Genomic DNA, 24,654 nt, shown 5'->3' on the forward strand with positions numbered 1-24,654 from the left:
GTCTAGCACTTGGCCTTAGACCCCTTTCTGTGCCCTCTGGGCCCCTCTCACATCTCACTGCAACAGCTAGTTGTGAGTTTGTCTGTGATTATCAGCGTGTGTGTGTGTGTGTATATGTGTGTGTGTGTCTTTAGGGTTGTATCACTAAGTGTGTCTACATGTGTAGAGCTATCTCTGAGCATGTCCGTGTGCATTTGAATCTGTGAGCATACATTTAGCTTGTGTGTGCGTGTATGCAGACAAGTGGCCTGTCTACATTGATTAGATAGGAGGTGAGCGCTGCAGTAGGCGGACATACTGGCTGACCAGCCCACAGATGCAGAGGCAGGGGGGGGAAGCAGAAGTGGTGTTTTTCCGCTGGCTTTGTAGTTTAGCCCTGAGAGGCTCACAGAGGTGATAACCAGCCTGTCTCTAGGTCACCCAGATAACATGCCTGTACACACAGCATTCTTCTTCTTGGGAGAACATACACACAAGTGTAGGTGAGTATCTGTAAGTGCAGAATACATGCACACATATCTACACCCAAGTATAAAGACTCACAACACAACCACATTTCTCAAAATGACCTGTCACAGATGACACAGTTAGTGGACCTCAGGGGAATTAACCCAAGTTTCAGAGTGACAGGATGGACAGAAGGTGACTAAAAAGACGGTGAATGGACTTGCATTTATATAGCACCTATAAGGCAAAGCCTTCGGGAGCAATTTTTGGGGTTTGATATCCTGAGCAACGACACTTCGACATGCGGACTGGAAGAGCCGGGGATCGAGCAGCCGATCTCACGAAACCGATTAGTGGACGACCTGCTTTACCTCCTGAGCCACAGCCACTCAGAAATAATATGACTCTCATGACATAGTCAGAATATGTTCACACTACAACAAGATCCCAAAATGGGTTTCCTTGGCTTGAAATACGTCAGTCAACACTTAAGACAAATGCACATGGAGAAAAAACATTAACACCATTTATAAATCAAGACAAATGTTTACAGAGCGATTGGTTTGGTGGGAAAACAAAAAAACCCACTTAGCCGCACACTGAGGAAAAAAACATTAAACTGCACTTTATAACACATTTGTTGGTCCGTTGCTTCGACTCCGTGCCAGACCATTTTAAGAGCTGAAAAGTCAGCTGACACTCAGGTCAAAGGTCACTGGGTGCTGCCCAGAGCAGTGACAGGCCAGCAATGGTCAGAGGATGTTAGTGGATAAACAAGAGAAGCAGGAAAAGAGGGTTGAGGATTAGGAACCATAGCATCAGTGAGGGATCAACGCAGGCTATCTCATTACTCCCAGGCACAATAAGCACACAACTCTCCAAGCACTTTATAATTGCTGCTTCCTAGGCTACAAACAAGCTGTGTTTATTACCACTTTCTACTCCTTGGTGTTTTCACTGAAAAAAAGAAAAAAAAAACATTTTTAATTGCCACATTTCTCATATACAAGCACATCGGTTTCATGGTCGGTTTGTCTCCTGTCCTGGAGATGGCTGATTAATAAAGTTTTTATCTGTCAAGATGTCAACATGGAGCATGAGGGAGGATCCAAGGTCACTGCTGCATACTGAAAACCTGGCTGATCGTAGAATCTACAGTCACTTCTTTTACATTATTATATAAAAAAAGAGAAATAAACATTGTAATTTGAGGTTGAGTAGGACTCAAGGACTTTCAAGGGTGATTTTTTTAAATTTCATTTGCTAATCATCTCTTTGGCAATTATGTGCTTTCCAAATACATTCTCACAGATTCCATGTTTGTTCTTTTTTTATTTCACAACAATCACATTAAAAGTGGATTAAATTATAACTTAATTGTGCGGGACTACTGCCACAACACATCGAAAATGTTTAACTAAAGACGACTGATGGGTTTAAACTCAAGGAAGAAAAATCGAAACCCTTTGATCTCACACAAACTTAAGAGTGTGCGCACAGTGACATAGTGACATATTAAATTGACTGGCTTTTGCAGATGTTGGATCTCAGTATGGGTTCTTCAATCTAGTAGTTGGGCATACAGTGTGTATGTGTATGTGTTAATCATCAGCTAAACGTCATGAAATGACCTCATGAACCCATAACAATAACAGTCTCCATTTAAAAAGACATGTATAAAAAGTCCAACAGAGCACAGTAAAAGATCAGTAAAATAACAAAAAGATCTAACTCTCACCTAATTACAGTTAATACACACTTCTAGGAGTCACAATCTAATCTAATTAAAAGTGAGGAGCAACTAAATTCAGTTTGACCCTCAATAAAATCACCAAGTCTGTCTTTCGAGTAATTTACAAATTGTTCACCACTGTAGGAAAATTAAGACAAGATGGCACATGAACTCTAGTGGACCTGATTGAAAGGCAAACAAAAGCAAACCAAAAATGCAACATGTCTCAACAGCTTTAACTGAATAAGTGGAAATAGTTGCAGTAAATTGACAAAGTAAGTTGACAAAACAAGATAAATATGACTGCAAAGAAAAATACATCCATCAGTATTTGTGGGTTTGACTTCCTTCCTCGTCATTTACGGTAATTTACACATTCACATTCACGTTCTTAGTCTTGAATAGAAATGCGGTGGAGCACTGACTTAGCTTTTCTTTTTTTTGGCAGTGTGAACTTATTATGGTTACACTGTCATATGATTACTCAATAGATCAACCTCTCCCTACTCTAATCTACTTTGTTCCATTCATTCACCTAGTGGCAGCAGTTGTGAGGGATGCTACATTTACTGACAAACATTTACAATATCTAGACTGAAATTGGATTATTTATTTCAGAAGTAATGCATACAACAGTTAATGGAAATGAAATGTTGGTCCGGCAATGACATTATGCTAATACGGTGTGGGGTTTTCCTCTATGGCTTGGTTCTTCTCATCTTCTCACAGACAAGGCCACATCCAATAATGATGATAAGTATCATCACAGGGGTGTTGCTACATGGAAAGCATTACTGTAACACTTGTTGTGTGGCTACTTTGACCTTGTTAATGAGGGAACAGTGATTCTGGGACACTATGGGATGTAGGTGATTGCTAAGAGTTACATTACTAGCAGTGGTTAGGATTTGCCGTGCCCCACTGGGGCTTATTGGATTAATTCCACAACGGGGAATGCACCTAAGACTGGTCTACAGCTACAAGAAGAATCCAGCATGTTATTAAGGTATTTCCCGCTTTTTTTCTGGTTGCCACTATAGAATCCCAAATAGACACTGAAAATCAAGAAAACACTGGCCACCGTTTTCTTCCTCATCTCTACACTTTATCCTGTAGCCGTCAAATGTGGTATATGCTTGTGTGTTCGTTTTTCTAAGTGGTTTGCCGCATGTCGAGGTCAGGGGTAAAGGCTGTGCGGATTAGAGCCTATATCGAGTCAATGAGAAGAGGCCAAATGGGCAAATGAGATCCATGTCCATGAAGTACTAATCTGGTGATGTCCTCGGAATGACCAGGGATGGACAGTACCCTGAGCAGCTCAGAGGTTTGGGGATTTGAAAGCAGCCTGTGACCTGCTCTACTGTACCCTGTACATTAGCTCCCTCATCTGACCCTGCATACTCAAGAGAGGAAAGAGCCTGGCTTTAAACATAAAAATGATTAAAAACACTAATAAACAGAGTGCAACTGTATTGGTCTCATTCTCCAAAATGTACATTATTCATAGTGGGTAAACTGGAGAGATGGTCACAATGTTAAGCATATATACAAATATGCGTAAATATGAGTAAAATGTGTTTCTTAAACTTTTCAACAATTCTCCCCGTCGTCTTAACTTTACTATTTGTATGTCCTTAAGTCACACACAGGATTCAAGTCAAAGCATGAACAATATAATGACTTAGATACTGTATGCTGTAGATACAGATGTGTTTAAAGGGAAATCAATTTTGTAGAAATAAATATATACAGTTATTAGCCGACTGCTGGATAATATGCTATGTGTTTGCCCCACAGCAAGTACAAGTAAAAAAAGATGCATGAATAAAGCAGTAGGAGGTATAGCAAGAGAAGAAAAAAATTAAAGTGGCGATAAAACAAGAAGGAGGGGGTATTTATTAACGATACCGTCCCAGTGATTGGCTGCGAGGCGGGTAGCAGAAGGACAAATGGACAAATCTGAGGAGCTAATAAGAGTGAATACAGAACGGCCCTCATGGGCAAATCTGGCACTAAGATGATAATGAGATTATAAAACCCCACTATATTGCAGCAAATTGTATAAGTGTTTCATTGAACCTTGTTGAACTTTCATTTATGCATGCCAGGCTTTTTCCCGTTTTGTCTTTCCCCTTTCTTCTCTTCCTCGGGATGATGGGACGAGAAGGAGAAAGGAGTAGAGGATAAAATGCCTCCTGGATAGAGTTTACCTAGTGCAGGGGTGAACTGAAGACCACAGACTGGGATTTCCAGACACGCTTCTAGTTAGCATAATCACAATAGCCTAAACTGTAAAGCAATAGTGCTCTGCATGTGAGATGTGATTACAAAATCACACTTCACATCTTGTCAGCATCCTTCATGCATACCCCGCATAAACCTATTTATTTATAGTATATCTATGCCCAGTAGTTAATGTACTTTAAAGATGAATAATACACTACTGGGGTTGATTCTAATTGTTTTGTTATCACAAGATATTCATTTTCTGTTTAAAATAAGATGCACTGGTCTCAGATTTGTTCAATCTCTGTATCTGTGTAATAAAAATAATAATACATAAAAAATACTATACAACTATTTTTCTAACTGCAGCTGTTTAATATAAATGCAATATTTAAATTGTTAACTAAAGCAATATCCTCACATAGATCAAAAGAGTTGTAAAGATAAGCTAATGCAAGAGTCAACATTTCATGAAACTCACATCACTGCTGAAGAATTATATAGTGTTTAACTTTGACAAGCTAGTGCAATTATTAGCTTGATGTATTGATCTCCTTCATTTCCTCTCGTTTGTCAGTTAAGACAAACAAATGGCAAAACCCTTGTCTTGGACCTGTAACAAGGGCTTGTCTATCGACTATGTCGGCATATCTTTGATTCTGATCTGGGTGAAGATTCATGTCGGACAGAAAGCAAAGAGCTGGAATAGATCAATAAACACGGACAGTCCCCGAGAATTGAATCAAAGAATTGAATCAAAGTGGTCAAGTCTTTGATTCAAAGGAAATGTCCCTGAGAGACGGCAACCTACATGACAGAACAGATTGCCCTGTCACCATGTAACAATACTGTGACCTGTCAATGGACTGGGGGCAGTGTTGTGTCCAAGACACAAAGTGAGGATTTGGGGGCGGAATCTATCAAGGTTGGTTCAGATGTTGATGTTCAAACGTGCAGAGGAAACTTAATATTTCTGTCATGGCTTGAGCCATTTCATATAACCACCTGATCAAAAATGAATGCACACTTGAGGCCAAAGTGAAATGTATATGATATTGTAATCCATATTCTCTTCAAGATGTTTGCATCTCAAGCTTCTGCTCCGATGTCATTCTTCATTTATGCTGTACACAAAATCACATTCACACATCTTTAATCAGAGCTGTGATCAATTTTGCTAAGGAACCCTTATGTTGACAAACAGATTGTGCCTTTCTCCCAGCTGTCATGACCAAAAACTACTTCTACATCTACATCTGCAACCTTTCAATGACTCCAATTCAGATGTCAAAAAATCCATACAAATAAAAAGTAAAGTAAAAGACAAAGAAAGCTCAGAGGGAAGATATTCTGTATAGTTAACTCTCTCTTTTGCTCATATCTTCTGTTTATCTTATATACCAGACTCCTGATAATGAGCCAAGGTACCACTCCAGCCAAGGCAGCTGAGAGTTAAATACATTAAAATCCGTTCCACTTCACAGGTGCTTCACCATATAACAGATCCTATATATTTGCCAATTTATGTTCCCAGCATTCGGTATCCTGGCACTCATGTCAACAAGTGGACCACCAAAAGATGGCAACAACATTCAGACATCACAAACCAGATTTTGGCTTGGTTTGGTTTTTACAAAAGTGGATGTTTTAACACTCCCCCTACCCCTTCTTATTCCCTTGATACTGCTGACTATCTTTCCATGGCTGCACCATTCCAGTAAATGAAAATATACGAGATGTGTCGTGCCTCGCTTACTCATTTCCCCAAAATTCAGCCAAACACATTTGGTAACTTTGGATAGTTTGGAATATCCAATAGAATTACATTTTTGAATGCTTTGGATTGTATACGCTGGTTGGGATGTTGTATGGGCCTGCTTGTGGATGCCAAGTTAAGGTTTGACAGCCATTTATACAGAAGCTATCATGTGGAAAGCAAATTTCAGAAGTTCTCTGCCTGTGCTCATGGAACTCTAGTTATGACGCATAACCTTCATTTTTACTTAAACTTAACTGAAAAATCGAAACACAGCTATCCAGGACCAAACAAGCTACTTATTCCTCAGCATACCATAAATGTTCCACGTCAAATTGTCTTTAAATAAAAACACCAGCTGTGCATGACTCAAAACTATTTCTGATTTGTCTTATTTATCAGTATAATCAGTGTACTTAGAACAGGATAGTAATCCTGACATTTTTGTCCTGCAAAAACATCAGACGATAAGGCTTTTCAATGATAAACGTATTTGTTAGCCTGTCAAAACAGGTTTACTTCCTTGAAAAAAGTTTACAGATTATGATCCACAGCCGAAGATCCACAGACGAGGTAAATCTTTTCCGGTGATTCTAAAACTGTCTCTTTTCTGGTGTCTTCAAATCAGGGTATCCATAGAATAGAATAAAAAATAGAAAACATCTGGCGGAGAACTCTAATAAAGTCCAGCTGGTCATTGTAAAACTAAGCCGATTTACATATTTTTGTTCTTGCTGAAAAGATTCCAAGCTGCTGAAGATTGTGTTTCCAAGGTAACATTATGGCATAAAGGTTCTGCACCAAACCTGGCCCTTCAGAGTCTCCAAAAAGTTCGAAAGGTGGAAAAAAGAGAATACATCAAAAAGATCCCTGCACAGCTTCGATATAGCCTCCACACCAACCATTCATCTCTGGCACAACTTTTGTTCTCTTTTTCAACTCAGTACCCTCACTAAGGCCATATCCACACTACTCCGTTTCCATTTGAAAACGCAGATGTTTTGCTACGTTTATACTGAGCGTCCACACTACGCCGGCGTTTTTGAGAACCGAAAACGGAGGAGTTTGAAAACGTTCCCGAGGACGGATAAGTTTGAAAACTCCGGGTTGCGTTTTTGTGTGGACGGTCGAAAACGGATTAATTTAGAAACGATGAGGCCCGCACCCACGTTCGCTACTTGATTGGTTCTTAGCAGTCATGACGTGTCCTTCCCTGATTCGTCACGCTCCTATCACGTGACCCTTACCCGGAAGCTCACAAACAACATTGATTACCGATCGACTACCAGGTTAATTTAACATGGACAACTGATTACAGGTGTTGCTGACCATGTTGTCTTTAGCAGCTGTTGTCCAGTTAAAGTCTGCATTTTATAATTCTACTACTGCCGACATGTGGAGGAAGCAGCTGTTATTGGAGCGATTAGCGAGCGGCGTGACCAGCGGCGTTATCAGACCTACGGAACGGACGTCTGAAGTCACGGTTAGCGGCTTTCGGGAGGGTGATGGACACAAAACGGAGGATTTTCCTTTTCTTATTAATACTTATTTTGTTCTGCACATCTATTGTGAAGTCCGCAGATAAAATGTAAAAGGAACAAAAGCAGTAAATGCTATTCAGTAGGACAGATAGTTAAGCCACCAGCAGAGCTACGAGTGAGAACAGACACAATGAAACCGAGGGAACGAGTGAGAGACGTGTGTTGACCACATTTATGGACCCATAATCTAGTACACCTTTACGTGTAAGTGTTGATTTTAAAGTAAATTTGATATGTGAGAGAGATAGAGCAAGACCTGCAGCGTTGTAACTAAGTCTGAAAAATAAAACTTCTAAAACTTTCCACGAACTGTCTGTTTGAGTTTATAGAGGAAGATTTTAGAGAAGATCTTAAGTATCAAACACAATCTTTCATTATTAAAGACTACTTTATTACTCTGTCGTATTTTTTTTAAACTAAGCAACCAATCTACTTCCTGTTCACATCGGCAACCACCCGCATGCCCAGTGTACGTGAAGAGTCACGTGATATTCGTTTTCAGGCGTTTTAGTCTGGATGGAGATCAATTCGAAAACGATGCTGAAACGCCGTGTGGACGGAGATTGTTTTTCTTTAAAAACGGAGTAGTATGGATGTAGCCTAAGACCCTATCACGGTTGCCTCTAGTTTGAGGTTGGTAAACTGGTGCAATTGGCCAATCACCACCAGGGAAGTCTAAGATTTACTCAGGCACTAAAGAAAAATAAATTGTCAGAGATTGTCATTGTTTGACGGCTGGGTATCAAAAGGAAATATTACATAGATGACAACAATACAATGAGTGCATCACTGCTGAACTCAATAAATCCATTAGAATTTGGTATTCTGATCATATGGTTGTAGTTTATGATATCAAAGTATAATCACAAATCAAACCAAATTGTTATTCTAGCTCACAAATCAGCACTTTATTACTAGTTTCTGACAGACAATCCCAGACATCAGGAGTTCTTGTTCTTATGATGTGATCTGTCACAAATGTGACCCAGACAATAGCCTGACCCAACCTCAGTGAATCCAGGTCAAGGGTTAGGGTCCAGTTCACCAGCGTTTACTTGTCTATTTCCTTCAAAACTAGCGCAACGTGTGCCGGTCAAGCTAACAAAACACTGACACACATATGTGAAAACACAGGCAAACACACATACACATCTTCATGTGATCTTCTATCGAGGCAGCGGACTTCCAATTTACCAAGCTGGATAAACAGTGGTTGGAGGAGGTGAGGTTAATTTGAGTGGGCCTGAGTTTCCTCTCAAAGTGTTAAGTCACACAAACATCAATCAGATGGTGTGTGTGGTGTGGTTGTGTGTGTGTGGTGAAGGTGCAGACAGCTAGAGGTGTTTCACGGTCAGCAGTGCGTGGATCAGGGGGGTGAAGGTTACAGGCAAGTCAATTCTACAGCAGGACATGGCATATTCATAATAAGAGCCTGACAATGTGTGTGTGTGTGTGTGTGTGTGTGTGTGTGTGTGTGTGTGTGCGCTCCGTATCAGCTTTTATTCCCAGGCACTCTTTTGTGTCTCCGTGGTATCTTGGTACATTAATAACACTGAGCCACAGAGGTATGAGCCTTAGGTAAAGAAGAAAGGCAGTGACCTCCCATGTCATTGCACAGGAATTATTTCTCATGTCTTTAACAATATTGCATCACTTTTACAGCCAACTCCCCGCTATTTTCATTCAAGATGAAACAAAACAACGGAGAAATCCTTTCAACACAATCCTCACTTTTTTAATTATGGAAAACCTAATAGAAAAGGAAGAAAGGTGGGCACATCAAAAAATGACATACAGTAGCGTATTTATGTTGCGAAAGAAAATGAAAGTGAGTCTCTTCCTGCAGTCCATTAGGGTTAATTACAGCCTTGTGTTGGGATGCTTGTAGCAGAGCAGGGTTGGTAATTAAAGAACAGGTAAGACATTAACTTACTTTTGTTAGCCATTAATCAGTGTTTACCTTCAGAGAGGTCTCCCTTTGTAATTAATAATCAGCTTGGACAATGAGTAATCACCCAAGAGGAAGTTGTGTGTACATGTGTCTGTGTGCTTAAGTGTGTGTGCGTTATCAACAAAGGCGGTTTTCCCACCTTTGAAATAGCATCTTTACTGATCAAACAACTGATCATCCATCTCACAAGAAAAAAGTCAATAAACTAAGCAACAAAAACAAAGGAGCCATTACCAGAAAAAATGACTGTAAGACTGGGATTTTCCTGTGTTTTTGTCCATCTTTTTCTCCTCACCCTCATTCTCTCTCATCTTGTATTCATCCTTGTCCTGGCATCTAAACGGCATTGTAGGTTTGGAATGATTACATCTTGGGAAGGCCCCCCCACTTAAACAGCGCCCCACTCAGACTTATTTCTCTCTCGTCCTTGTAGTTACTCCACCACACACACACACAACACAAACACACACACACACACACACACACATCCAAAGGGAGCTTTTCCAGCAGGAGCTTGGTTCCACTTTATCTGCATATTTTGCCCGTGTTCAGCGTGCTCCTAACTGATAAAATTCTGCTAGTGTGCCAGGCCACTGCCAAACGCCAGAGCAATGACCTTCTTGGGAGAACAAATTCCTTTTGCAAGATGGAAAAAAAAAAGAATGGAGTGAAAGGGAGAAAGATTAAGACACAATTAAACAAAACAAAAAAAAGGTAGGGAAGCTGGCCAGTCAAATACAAAGGGAGTGGCTCCAGGTTTCTCCAGGTTTTGTGGAGGGTTGAATCTTCCCCACCGAGAGAAGGCCGGAGAGCACGCTCCACTGTTATTTTACAGTAGAGTTGCTTCTTAATAAATCTACCATAAACTGGTTTACAATTAAAAGTATTTAATCCTACTGAAGCTAATACAATTACAGAATGAAGTACACTACTAACAAAATATATAATAATATGATCCGCGCGGAAAAGCTATTCACTCGCGACTCAGCCTGAAAACACAGATGCTTCCACGCTGAGAGCCGAGTAACAAGAGAGTGAATACCTTTCCAGCACTTCCTCTTACAGTTTGAAATCCCCTCCCTTTTGGCCATCTTAATTCCTATTGGCTAATTTCGGTTGCCTCCTCCTGGCGTCAGGCTTCCGAAAACCCTCGCGCGGGCACAACCTGCAAATGTCTGTCTAGAAGTCTGACTTTCCCTTGGCTATTCTTCACAGTTTAATACATTCAATGACTGTCTTTTATGGCTTAACACTTCTTTGGTAAACATTCTATATAAAGATTAGGATTTGCAACTTTTGGCAAAAACCTTCACAAGTTTCACAAGCAAATATTAAGGTGCTACAATTCTACTAAGATACACTTCTAACTACAAATTCTAAAACACTTCTAATTATGAATCTTCTAATTATGATTTCTTAATTATGAATCATTAAACACTTCTATTATAATTTCTTAAAACACACTTCTAAACCCCAAATTTCCTACAGTTTCAGATTCTCCTTCCCTCTCTGGGTCTTTCCAGCCCAGTCACCAGCCATGCTGGTATACTGACGTTGCTTCACAGATGATAAGGAATAACAGACCAGCTCTGCCTCCACTTCTCCCTACCTCCTTCTGCCAAGAGTCTACCAGCATGGAAACACAATCATCATATCATCACTGCTCCACACAGGGAGGCAGAACGCAAGTGGAGGAGGGGAGATGTATGGAGAGAGTCAGATGCAGAAGAAGAGTAAGGAGAGAGAGAGAGAGAAGAACAGAAGTAGAGACAGAAAGAGAGCAACGGCAAGACTCGTCCTTCAACCAGTTCTCCCATCAGACTACCTGACCAGTCCCAGTGCCCACATTTAAACACGCGTCCAACACGCTTTGTTAGCCTTCAGACATCTTATTGTGTGTGTCCGATCACATGCCATTCCCCACAGCAGCAGAGTCACCCCGGGCCTGGCGCAGTCTGGCTTCACACAAGAGCTGTGGTTCACACTGTGATGTGTGTGCCTGCATATGAGCATGTGCACTTGCATGTGCGTGCATGACAACAAAGAGTCACAGGTCTGTTCCTTGTTGCTGAAATGCTTTATGGTCAACCCTGATTATCCCCGACCAAATCACACGCCTGTACCATAGCAACTCAAACAACAGCAGTCATGGTAGCAGAAGAGGTAACTGTTGGGTCCATTGAAGTGCTAGGCCACGCTGCCCTGACAGCCTTCCTTCAACCTTCTCTCAACCTCGTCACCTCTGTTGCTCTGCTGTGACTCTTATCACAATGGCGGCTGCCTATGAAGCTGCCAGGCTGCCAAGGACACAAAGACGACTGAGACAACCTTTGACATCAGAAGCTGCCACCAAAGGACCAGATACAAGAAGAGTTGGCAGCTCTGTTAACAGGCCGGAGACTCAGATCTATTCAGCTGGGTTAAACTAGCAAAAGTCAATAGAACACAAGTCAATAGTGCACACATACAGATGGACGCTGTGTCAAACAGGTCTGTGATAGGACAATGCCAGGCATGCCAACAGTTTCGAAAAGTAGACTTTAAGGTTGCTGCCTTTTGACCGACAGCAGTCACTGAAAAGAGACGTACAAAATCAAGGTAAAAAAATATGACATTTGAAGATGAAATACAGTTCGAGTTTTCTATTGAAGACTAGATGACATTTCAAGAAGCTGATTCACTGGTAGATGTTAAGGCCACCCACGCACACAGCTCCATGTGGAACATGGTGTTTTAGTTGCCAAGATGAGATAGCAGTGTTGGAGATGTATTCAGTAACACGTGGAGCATGTGTAAGATGACCTATACATTCACCATGGTGTCACAGAGGGGCTTTGAAGAGAATAAAATCACAAATCAGGATTGCTGGAGTGATGATGGAAATGAGTGATGAGACAAGGATGTGTTTGTATTTGTGTGCTGCATGTAATAATTGCTACTTACATATACATAGAGTATGACGGATATGATATATTATTTCTTGTTAAGATTTTCCTTTCGCTTCTCTGTGTGTGTGTGCGCCTGTTTGTGCCTGCCCACATGTGTGTCACTCTTCAAACAACACTGCAATCATCATCGCTTATCAACGGTCATGTTGAGGATTACAGCTTTCATCCCTAATCCTACATTAAGGACACATTCTCATGATGGCCATGACATCATCAAGGCCAGTCCACCACTGAGAGGGCACAGGGACAGGAAGCCAAACACCACGGGAGAGGATTAATGAATATAGGAGACAGAGTAGTTGATGAAAAAAGAAAGAAGGCGCGACAAAGAGGACGAAAATAGAAACAAAATCAAACAGCACATTTCTGTGACGTGTATGAGACAAGCTACTGCGTGTATTTGTGTTTCAAGATAATCTACCACTGCTTCAGTTTCTCTGACAATGATCCTTCTCAATCCTACTAAGACCTCACACACACACACACACACAGAAGAAATACTGTCAACATACCCACAACAACGCACCTATTGCACCCTGTTATCGGCACTGCTATATCCCACTGATGAACACATGCAGTATACAGAGGTACAACAAACACTGAGGAATGTATTACTATTTGCATATCTGTCATTTAAGCAGATTTCTTTTAAGATAATTTCACTGAATTTAGAAACGTATCCCTCATTTTTAGGCTACATTTAAGAGACATGTAGTGATTATTTATGAACGTTTTATGGATTTTTCAATATATCCATGAAGCTTAACCCACTATTTTAATCATTTCTTTATGGTTGTGAGCCTCTGGTAATGCGAGCAACTACAGCAACCAACTTTACTTCTCACAGTGCAAACCAATTTTTCACCTTTGACTGTAGAATAAATGCTTGGCTTAGCTAACATTGACATAGCACCTATTGCCTACATGTGAAGCCCTGTTACATGTTGACCTACTATACAAAGATTGTTTGATACCTGCAGAGACTCGGGGGCAGTCTGGCAGCATGGGATCCAGTGGTGTGTCCAGGGGCTCTGGACTCGACACCCAGTTACAACAGTGCTGTAGGGAGAGGCGGAAAAGAAATGTAAATTGACAATTGAAAACAACGAGGGCAAATTTCTCATCTACTTATGGCATGTGGAAGGTTTGGGAAATGAATAAGTGGCAACCAGTATTCTCCACAATTACTCCCACATACACAGAAATAAATGCTAAAATAAAATAATAAAATAAAAGACAAATAAAATAAAGGAAGGGATTTGACGTACAAACGTAAGTCTTTCTTGGTGATTCAAATATTTTTTTTTCACTTTATGGAAATAAAGTGAAAAACTGCAAGTTTAATTGAAATTGCAAGAGATATTGGAATACAAAAAAACATTTTGGAGAATAAAAAGGGAGGGAAAATAGGGAGTCAAGGGAGACAAAGAAAAGGGGGACAGGTGCAGAGGAAAAGGGGAGATACGATGATCGAGAAAGAGGTATGTGCATGGTTGAGCGAGGTGGAGAGAGAGAAAGAGAGAGAGAGAGAGAGAGAGACGGGAACAAGCAATTAAAAGCTCTGTGACATGTTGCTCAGACAGCTTGGCGTTTGTTTGTGGTTGAGAGCTGAGGCCTTCTACCACGGTGGATCAGTGGGTGCCCTGGGGGAGGGTGTCTGCCCAGCTTGCTGACCCATAACCCCCTGCAAACACCCCAAGTCCTCTCAAACCCCCTGTGGTTGACAACTCTACTGTCAGAAAGAGGAGAAGACCTCTTTATCTGTTTTTTGCTGTCTTCATCTGTCTGTGTGGCGGGCCCTCTTTCTACCTACTAGGTTGTTTCAAACACATTAGGGTTAAACAAACCTAAGGTACAATTAATAATGAACTGCATCAAAGCCCAACTTCAAAACAACTTCCTATTCCCATGCTTTGAGGTTTCATTCTCTGGGTCAGATGACAACATATCAAAGAATGTTTTCCCCTTTGACCATGCGATGTGGATTGGTATGCTGTGGTTTGTAAGGTTAGTACAAAAACAAGGGAAAAGGGAGAGAGGGACAGAGGGAGTCTGAGAAGGAATGCTTAGAGAAGACGCTCTCCAGATAAGATAAAAGTTAAATAGAAGAAAGAGAAAATGTAAAGAGATTAGAATGTGCAGCTGGCGTCCTTCTGAATCACTGCTTATCTTCCCTTGTTTACTTTCACCCTGGCCCCCTGACAGCCATTACAGTGTTGCACATGCTTGTGTGTGCCTGTGTGTGGGTCAGTGATTGCATTACAGGGGGTCTCCCACGAAGTTGTGTAGCGTTGTGAACCATTCAAACTCAAATACACACACAGAGCAACACATGCTTTTGCATTTTTGCCCTCAGCAACCCTGACTCTTAAGGCCCTCACACTTATACTCAGCTGTCATCCCTGAAGTTAACCACACACTAACGCACCCTTCTCCCAGGCATGTTGATGTTTTTTTTTTTATGTGTGAATATCTAAAAGGTACACCAGGACACTGAATATACTTGATGCCTAATTTAGCCCTATATAGTCGTATAAGGGGTGTAACATAAGAGGAGCCAAAGAGTGTTGAACTAAGATCGGCAGAGAGATGAGGGGAGGAGGATGGGGTTGGGGGTGGTGGGGGGTTAGTGTTGGGAAAAGATGACAAGTCATCTTGGTAAACAGTGGCATATTGTGTATTTTTAGATCCTTTGCTTTGCCCTAGATGTGCTCTCCTCTGAGCCTGGGCTTGCGGGCAGAGCGGTGTAGAGCGGCACAGAAGCAGTGGGGCTCCTTGACTGCTACATCAAGTGTCTCATTGTATCTCCTTTAATTCATTCAGTCTGTCTGGAAGAAGATGTCAGCTGGGCTGTGGAGCAGTGGGCTGAAGGCGGCTGGAGAGAAGGGAAGGAGGGGAGTCTTTCAAAGGGCCCTCCTCCCTCCTCCTTCACCTCCACCATCACCACCAATGGAGGCAGGGAGGCCGGGGTTTGAATAGATTTGTCAAGGCAACAACACATGTGCACACAAACTCTTGCATAAATGCACACACACACACGCGCACACACACACACACACACACACACACACACACACACACACACACACACACACACACACACACACACACACACACACACACACACACACACACACACACACACACACACACACACACACACACACACACACACACACACAAACAGTGCACACAGCCCCAGTGCTGTGGGAGACCGCAGGCATAACAGCAGTCACATAAAGGCAAGGCCTGCTGGCTGGGATTAGAGAAGGGCGACTTGACAAAAGGATGGCACATCACATCGGTTGCCTTTGACACATAGCATCATCACTTCAAGCGGCTCGTCCGCCGATCAATGGCGCCACTGAACTAAAGGCAGACAGTGAAACAAACATGTAAACAGATTTGACTCTCCCCCTACTCTAAGTGTGTGTTTTGGTTTGTGCTGGATATGCGCACATGCAAGTGCTAAAGCTAACCATTAAGCTAAAAGTATGCTCTGAGGGAGTAAATGACAAGCAGGTGTCAGCTCTACCACTCTACCTGTGAGAGGTGCTTTTGATCCTTCTTTCTCGTCATGTGTACGTGTGTGTGTGTGTGTGTGTGTGTGTGTGTGTGTGTGTGTGTGTGTGTGTGTGTATGTGAGATCCACCACCTGCTTCCTTCTGCAAGTCACAGTGGAAGCCAGCCTGCTTCTTTCACATACACAACAAACACCCGTGCTGCACGCACACACTTTGAGAGTAATGGACACAAAACACTGCATTCAGCTGATGGCAGGGGGATCTGATGGAGTCTGCACGAGGACCAAATAGGTCTCTGTTAGGTCTCCATATCCACGACACAGTAAGTGTCACAGGAATACAGACACACCACCTTGAAATGAGGATGTGTAGGCTACTCTTTCCAAAGCCTGCATTCGAACAACAGAACACACTATAAACTCAGGTTTGGCCACAATACATGCACACTTGCAAAAAAGTATAAAACATAAAATATAAAAAGGGTGATCCGATAATCAAATACATTACAAAATTATCTTTTGGATCTTTTTGGAAACTACCGTCAATGCAAATATTGAATAAAATACGTGTAGTATGTAAATGTGCAATTGTGTACAGTCGGTTTAATTAAATGGTAAACCAGTATCTCTACCATTTCTTTCTCAAAGCACACAGGACTTTGACATGAAAGAACACTCTGTGCTGTATAAAAGTCTCCCAAACCATAACACACATGACAGCCTGCAACCTAAATTCTCCGAAAGTAGTCCTGAGTATCAATTTTTGCTCACTCTCTCTGTGTCCGTCTCTCTCCCACCTCCTCCCGTTGCTGTATAATCTCTATGGATTAGAATGGTTTATTCATGACCATAGTGTACTCTGTATGTGTGTATGTATGTGAGCTCTGGGCAGGCCACTAGAGTGTGACAGCAGGCCAGTACAGTGACAGGAGACACCTTGGAGACTGTGACAGGCTGCCAGCTGTACACCATCATTCGCATTTCTCTCTATCTCACTCACTTCTTCTCACTATGCTACTCATCTATCTCCACATACATCTCTTCATCTCCTCTCCTCCATCTGTATTCACTCCATTCATATCCTACCTGTCTTTTTGTTTTTCTTTTCCACAGCTCTAACCTGTGCTGTCTCTGAGCCAGTCAACGGGATCTAAATAATTGAACGTTTCTCATACTTTATTTCCTTCTGTCTCAGCCAGTGGATGGAGTTTTTCTAGCTCAGCCTCTGCTTTTTCCCTGCCTTTTTCTTTTCTTTTACCATCACTCTGTATTTTGTCTCCTGGTTGTGACGTCGGTTGCCCCTCGTCTGACCCATTTGGTCCATATAACCTGGCCCAGCAGGCGCTGATCTCTAAATCCCATCTCCTCTCTTTTACTCTCCGCTTCTCATCGCTCCATCCCACCGTCCAGTGACCTCTTGAACCCCGGAGGGAGGGAATTATCTCTGTCCGATGAGAACAGAGCAGTGCACTGCTGGGGTGCCCCGACCTCACATGCACCCACTCGTACGGGCACCCGCGTTTATACATCACCCAGGGCATTATGCATGTTCACTGCTATCTCCTTTCTGTGATGTACAGCACCTTCTGGGCTGCCCTTCCCTCATGTGTGTGTGGCTGTACCTCAATGTGCAAGTGTTGTTTATGTTCAAGATCCAACTGTGTATGGGTTATTGATATCGATGTATATGGAGATGTTTAAAAGGAGCAATAAATGCATCTACTGTCAGGGTCTGTGGGCACTTGTGTGTCTATGTTTTGCACTGCAACAACTACATGTACTTGTAGTGTGTGTGTGTGTGTGTGTATCGTGTGATCATTCAAAGCCAAACATCAGAAAACTGAGCCAATGTTCGAAATCCCTAAAATTTGAATATTGGGTGGAGTAAAAAGGCACTCTGACCTTTTAGTGGAACCACTGCAAATACACAGTATTGGTTTCTAATATAAATGACTAGGGACAGAGTCGACTTTGGATTCACCTCAATCCTCATGCTGACCCATGGCTCGTTAACTAGCACTGTCATCCATGCACAGAAGCCAGGGATGTGATGAAATACTAACAACTGACGGTATTAGGTTTGAAAATATAATATATTCATTTTGCCCCCCCCCCCCGCCCAATATTAACATATCCCAAAAATAATGTATATCTCCCAGCAGTGATCTGCAGTATTTATCATTCATTTGAGTTAATTTGAGTTGTTGGTTGGTTTACAGTTGATGTAATAATTGACATAGTAATTTTAATGGTCCCTGAGAGAAATACAGAGTATAAACATTTCTTTGGAATTAGCAACAAGTAGTGAGGTCTTAACTCTTTTAGAAAAAAATAGCACAAAACTGCAATGGTAAGGCAGAAAATTAAGAATTTAAGGAAAAGAGGAAGACAAAAACAAAAGGCTGAAAGCAAAGGAAATCAAGAGTATGTGAAATCTATTAGCTTTATATGTTGCATCCTTCAGAAGGGCATATAGGTTTGTTTCCTTTTCCCTCAAGAAAAATTCCCTTTAATTAGGAGGGCTCATCTCTTGATTCAGCCAAAAAAGGACCGTGTGTTAATGAGTACGAGAGAGAGTGAATCCTTGCCTGTCCCTTTACTCCGTCCGGACAAAGAAGGTTATTTCAGATTTATTGTTCCGGGGAATCATCACAAATAGAAAATCACTTAACATTCCAATTACGCTGTGTCCCAAACATCCCTTAGATGAATCAAAAATAGGAAATTCCAGACAAGGAGAATGGGCCAGTGCAACCTTGAATCCCCACCACTCAAACCAACATACAAACACATTCACCGACAAGTAACACACGCAAAATGGGAGATGACAGAAATAGCAGAAACAAAAGGCAAGGGATATAAAAGAGGAAGTAATAGAAATAAAAGGTATGGTGTGTGTGTGCGTGCGTGTGTGCATGACATTTGCATCTCCGGCTCTCAAGCAGCTCTGGTCTTGGCTGGTCCTCATCTGTATGTGCATACTGAGTGAGCCCAGGTGCTGCGTATGGCGCAGAGGTCACACCAGAAAGGGCAAGTGCTAAAATGAAGCTAACACAAATGCACATGTGCACGTGCATTCTATCTCACACGCTTGCCCAAAAGCACATATAAACACATGCATGGCAAGCTGCACACACGCACCAGCGAGGGTTGACTGTCTTAGTTATTCATTGACATGCACCCAGGAAGAAAAAAGTGGGGGCTGTTTTTTTTTTCTTTTCTTTTTTTTTCTTTTTTTAAAGACAGCGAGAGAAAACATTCAAACAATGGTTCTCTATGACTTCTAAATCTAGCTGTTGGTCAGGGGTACCTGTGAGGGTCAGCAGGGTTGTGCAGGGAGAAATCAAAGAGGAGCAAAATCTAAGACACCTCAGCTCACTGCCTGGTGAATTTACATGATGAGATGGGAGCACAGGAATAGACCCCTGTACAGTTTGCACTGTCTTTTTTTTTGCCTTCAGTTTGTACATTTGTGGTTATTTTACCTGCTGCATCCAGTCCTGTGTGCCTTTGCTGGTCTCCTGCAGCCAGATGTTGTGAGCCGAGTCAGTCAGAGCCACAGCGCACGCTCTGTTCTTCACCTGCATTTCCCTCTGATTCATCTGCCACAAAAGCAAATCAAAATTGTGTTAGTCACCCTATCAGCATGTTATCGACAAAGTCACTGTTGAGTAGGATACGGTTTGTTTCAGACATTTGTACAACAAAGATACCTTATGCTGCAAGACATAAGATAGCCTCTTTAGAAAGAAAAGAATATAACATAACCATTGTGTTAGTAGATACTTGCCTAATCAAAAGTTTAGTCCCTGTCTAACATACACTGTCAGCGTACTCGCTGGACCAGGATAGCACAGGCCCACTGGACAGCGAATACAGATTCAACCTGGTGTACGGTATAATGTTATAAAGAGAAATATGAAAGAGCTGCTCCAGCATAGCGTGTCCTTGTCACGTTCTGTGCAAATGTCCCTTTGCTGTGCATGTTCATATACCTCTGTCCCCATTCTGAATACCCTTTCCCTTCACATGTCAGAGAGAACGTGGCTTCCGCAAGCCCGTCTTCATATTCCCCTCTGAATGTCAACGCCAAGTAAAATGTCACGCAAAGGACTCGTTACCGCACTACAATAGACTTCCCACACCGCTGGTCCCACCCCAAGGAGTACTGCAGGCCTTGGGACGAGCCGGTTCACTATGCTTGGCTTTAAGATAACACGGGAAGAAAAGAGAACAGGACTTGCAACAATAGGTTCATGATCATGTATTGCACACGTTTAGTGAAGCTGGGAAAGAAACTGGTGGATTGGGGATGGACATAGCCTGTGGAATAGAACTAAGTATGGCGATTCCCAGGTCATCTACACATGGCACTAAGGCCAAACACACCAAGAGCAAACTAGCTTAAAGCTCCATCTTAAGTGTCCTTATTAGGAATGACAAATTTGTAAAGGTCCTGAACTACTGGCTTAAAAAGGCGATGGTGTTTATGGCTTGGTGCTTGAGAATAAGACAAGTACTTCAGTGGCAATGTTAAAGCCAAGGCATGGATTGGAATATCAGGGATAGGTTGGTGCCTGCATGTAAGAATAGGATAAATATCAGTCTGTAGTAGCGTGGTGTAATAAAACAAAATATTGCTAAGGCTTGTTCAAAGCTACAGATTGGGAGGGTATAGAAGGTTAAGGCTGTTGCTAATATGAATCTTAGTCTGACACTCAGACGGAGGCTGAAGAAATTACCCATTTTATACACATTCACGGTGGGGAACACGACCCATTTTCAGCCAGCTAGATTGGCTGGTCGTTGGCTGTACATCAAAATGACGGTGGGCATTTGAATACATCCTGCCTCGCCCAGCCAAATTAAAGTGGGAGTGTATAGAGATAAATGTAATCTATTAAGGCACTAAGGACTCATACATCATGGAGCTGATAAGGCTTCCACGGTAGCGTCTTAATCAGGGTGGAAGGTAGAGCAGACTGAGAGAGGACGTACAACCCCAAGCATAAAAAAAAAGTACACAATTGTAGAGATATACAACAAAAGGAAGACAGACGCTGCACATGGAAATGAACAGACACATTCACTCACTCACACAAAATTCATACAATCACACACAGACGCACACTCCTCTCTGTACTCCCTCTTCATCCACGCTTGGTTGAAAAGCTTTCCTCTGGCAGAACTGGGCCCGTGGGAGAAGCAAAGTCAACCTTTTAAAACTGGGGGTGTCAGTCAAGGTCCTGTTTTCTGGCGCTAGCCAAACGGGCCAGTCCCTGAGTATAGGGGCTGCTAGCAGAGGCCAGGAAACAGGAGACACTGGACTGACTGTCCATGGGAAACACAAAGGACATAACTTCAAACCAGTCAAAAACATTTGCCAAGTCTGGGCAGAAAACTGAACATTTTTGTTCACATTCCAAGTGGATAAATAGGACTCTATTCCTATTGTATGCCCCTTAAACCATCTGAGAAGTGTGTGTGTGTGTGTGTGTGTGTGTGTGTGTGCATGTCTGCATGTACAGTAGGTGTGGGTACACGCTTGGATATATGCATATTCGTGTTGGAATGAATGTGAGCAGATTGGAGGGCACCGCTCTGTGTTCAGGGGCAGTTTTGTGGAGAAGCAAGTGAATGACAGATAGCGGTTAGACAGACATAAAGGGATGTGTAAAGAAAGAGTGTAGATGGAGCTGGATGGATACGTCTAGATCTTAAATACTGGACTTAAGTATTTAGAGAGTGCATGTTTAATCTCATCAAGCAGACAAGTAACTTGTTTTTTTTTTTATAAATGGGATAACAAAACCTTTGGAAGTCCAAAAGCACACATTCAAAATGAATATACAGTATTTAGCACCTCTGGATGCTTTGGAAGTTATTTCTCTCTAAATTTGATTGGTGTGAAATACAAAGAAAAACAACTTTTCTCGAACAGACTTTTGTGATCTGTGATTTGCTATTCGAAGATACTCACACAGATTTGTATATTTGCTGAAATGAGGAGGCATAATAAATCAGCAACTCTCAACAAAAGAGTTTTCCCGACGATGGCTCAACCGAAGATTAAAGAGCAGAGAACTCCATCCCCCAGCACGGGCTATATCAATCACTTGTTCTGACAGCTCTCATTGCCGCATTGCCTACACACATATCCTTGGCTGTGGTAACAGTTGGTGTAATAGGTTGACAAATAATGACTCCTGGAGAGAGTGCACTATGCAGTGTGGCCTTCAACCACAATGATTTTAACACCATTAGGTCCCATGTTTTACAAGCCACAATGACAACTGTGGTTGGCTGCATGTTGAAAGCAAAATCCAGGCATGTCTGTGTCTTCTGCTAGGTGCGTGACACTCATGGTTAAGTTACAAACCAGTTACTATAAAGCTACATGCTCCCAAGTGGGTAGCGATGTAGAGCTGTCTGATCATGTTATGATTTGTACACCATGTTAGCCTGTGAGTTAGTGCTAGCCATCTTTATCCAGAGTGTTAAATGTGCTAATCCACTATGTAACCGCAGACTGCAGCTTTAACAAGGAAACAGGCCAGCTGTTGTGATCAGTCTGGTATCGGACAGGGAAAAAGGAAGAGAAACATGTGGAACTACTTGTTGAGCTAAAACCAGCACACAGATGTTAAGACATTTGCCGCCTCTCTGCTGGCCTTTCCTTTAACGCTAAAGCAGCTGGATATGCAGAGTAAAAGTTCAGGTGGGGGTTGAACGTGGGAGGCTTGCTTTTGAAAAAAAATTAAGAAAATGGGAACGTAAAGGCAGAACGTTATAAGAGGAAGCTGATTGGCTATCAAAAGCAGTATAACAGGAGGACTAAAGAGGGAATGAGAGGAAAAAGCAAGACAGATGAGATACAGACAGAGGCAGATGAGCACAAAGAATACTTATGAATGCTTTATTGATCCCCATGGGGAAAATGATCTTTTCCCTTGGCCGACTTCACAGGGAGATCAGATCACAGGGTCAGCTTCAGAATAGCGTCCCTAAAGCAAATGGGCTTTCACTTTCGTCTTTAAAACATAAGCAGAAGCTTAAGCTTAAGTGGAAACGATGCACAGATCACAGTCCTCAGCTTGAAGGACGGCAACCGTACTCACTCGAGCACTTTCATGAAATGTTCATCACCAGCTTGATGTACTTCACCCATCGTCTGCATAGTACAGGTGTATAAGGCATATTCTGTAAAATTATCAAAGTCACTTTGATTTAAAATGTTAGTGTGTCACAAAAAAGGTGTAAAATAAATGTCTTAACCCATTGTTGACATGCTGTTTTTGGATTTGGATTTAATTTGACTGGACCTACACATCACATGTGAACCGTTATAACAAAGCTGAGTCACAACTGATGACGCAGACTTGAGTTCACCCCCACCCAAAATACATTTAAACTCTGTATGAACTATGAAATCCTTCTCCCTCTTTTCACTCCCTCACTGTTTCTTCCTCAAAAAAACATTTAGTTTCTGACTTCTGTGCAGAGGGCCAGGTTGCTATAGAGACCCACAAACATCACAGATTTCTGACCCCCTGGTTTGCAAAATTCGACGAAATCCAGCTTTTCACAAGTTGAAATAGCCACCCCCCACACATTTGGAGCCACTTAGACACCAACACAGAGAGAGACTTGTCTCTAACCCCCGTATCTTGTACCTGACCTCACATGGCTCTCAGCAGAGTACAGTGTTTAGAGCTTTAAGCTGCTTCCTGCTACTAAGCCAGCTAATTCCTAGACTTTTTGTTGAGCATAATCTTATTTTCACCACTGACGAAGAATGTGATATGCGATGGGTGTGTGTGTGTGTGTGTATGTGTGAGCATGGAGTATGCGTATGAAGGAGAGATGGAGGAATATTAATCATGTTTATTTATCTGGACGAGGAGTTGAAATAAGCGACGAGACATCATTTAACAGCATGCTAAGGTAATCTCTGGTCGAGATAAATACTTCATTTCTCTCCTCTCCCCGTGACGCTCCCATGCCTGCGACTGCTCCGCTGAAGCTACATCTAAACACCGGCAATAATAAAGACAATTATTTAGGCCTTTGATAATTATGTGTCAAAGGCAGCGAAAGCCACTAGATAATTGGAAGAAAACTGAATGGTAATCCACAATGGAGATCCCCCTATGGGAGACAGGCAGACTTATCCCTAGAAAGAATGCAGAGCGAGAGAAAAGAGAGAAACAGCCAAAGACATAAAGATGAGAGCTCTTTAAGGGGCCTTGCTTACTGTCAGATAGTCAATGTGAAAAGCCACAATTACACATAGAGAGTGAGTGCGAATAGAGAGCAGCGAACAAGAGAAAGGAAAACAAGAGATAGAGAGAGAGAATGACAGAAAGTGAGTGAGAATAAAAAAGAGAACGAAATGTTGCGCGCTAGTGGGAGTGAGCAAAGACTGAGCAGAGGCCAAGGGGAAGGAGGAGAGAGAGAGAGAGAGACGGAAAAGTGCCCAGTGACGATGCCAGTCAGAGACGAGGCTTATAATGTGGCATGCACTGCCAAC

At 42.1% G+C, this 24,654-nt stretch overlaps 1 protein-coding gene across 1 annotated transcript in view; it reads right to left on the minus strand.

Annotated features, from left to right (window-relative positions):
• arb2a (ARB2 cotranscriptional regulator A) overlaps positions 1-24,654 on the minus strand; it is a 144,013-nt gene that overhangs the window by 30,998 nt on the left and 88,361 nt on the right. Inside the window, exons 9-10 of the mRNA XM_076104725.1 lie at positions 19,610-19,726; positions 13,576-13,660 (exon numbers count right to left, since the gene is read on the minus strand). Coding sequence (XP_075960840.1) covers positions 13,576-13,660; positions 19,610-19,726 — 202 coding nt within the window. The remainder of the gene's footprint in view (positions 1-13,575; positions 13,661-19,609; positions 19,727-24,654) is intronic.

This window comes from Anarhichas minor, unplaced genomic scaffold (genome assembly GCF_050575085.1).
Source record: "Anarhichas minor isolate MPS153535 unplaced genomic scaffold, ASM5057508v1 ptg000030l, whole genome shotgun sequence".
Lineage (NCBI taxonomy): Eukaryota > Metazoa > Chordata > Actinopteri > Perciformes > Anarhichadidae > Anarhichas > Anarhichas minor.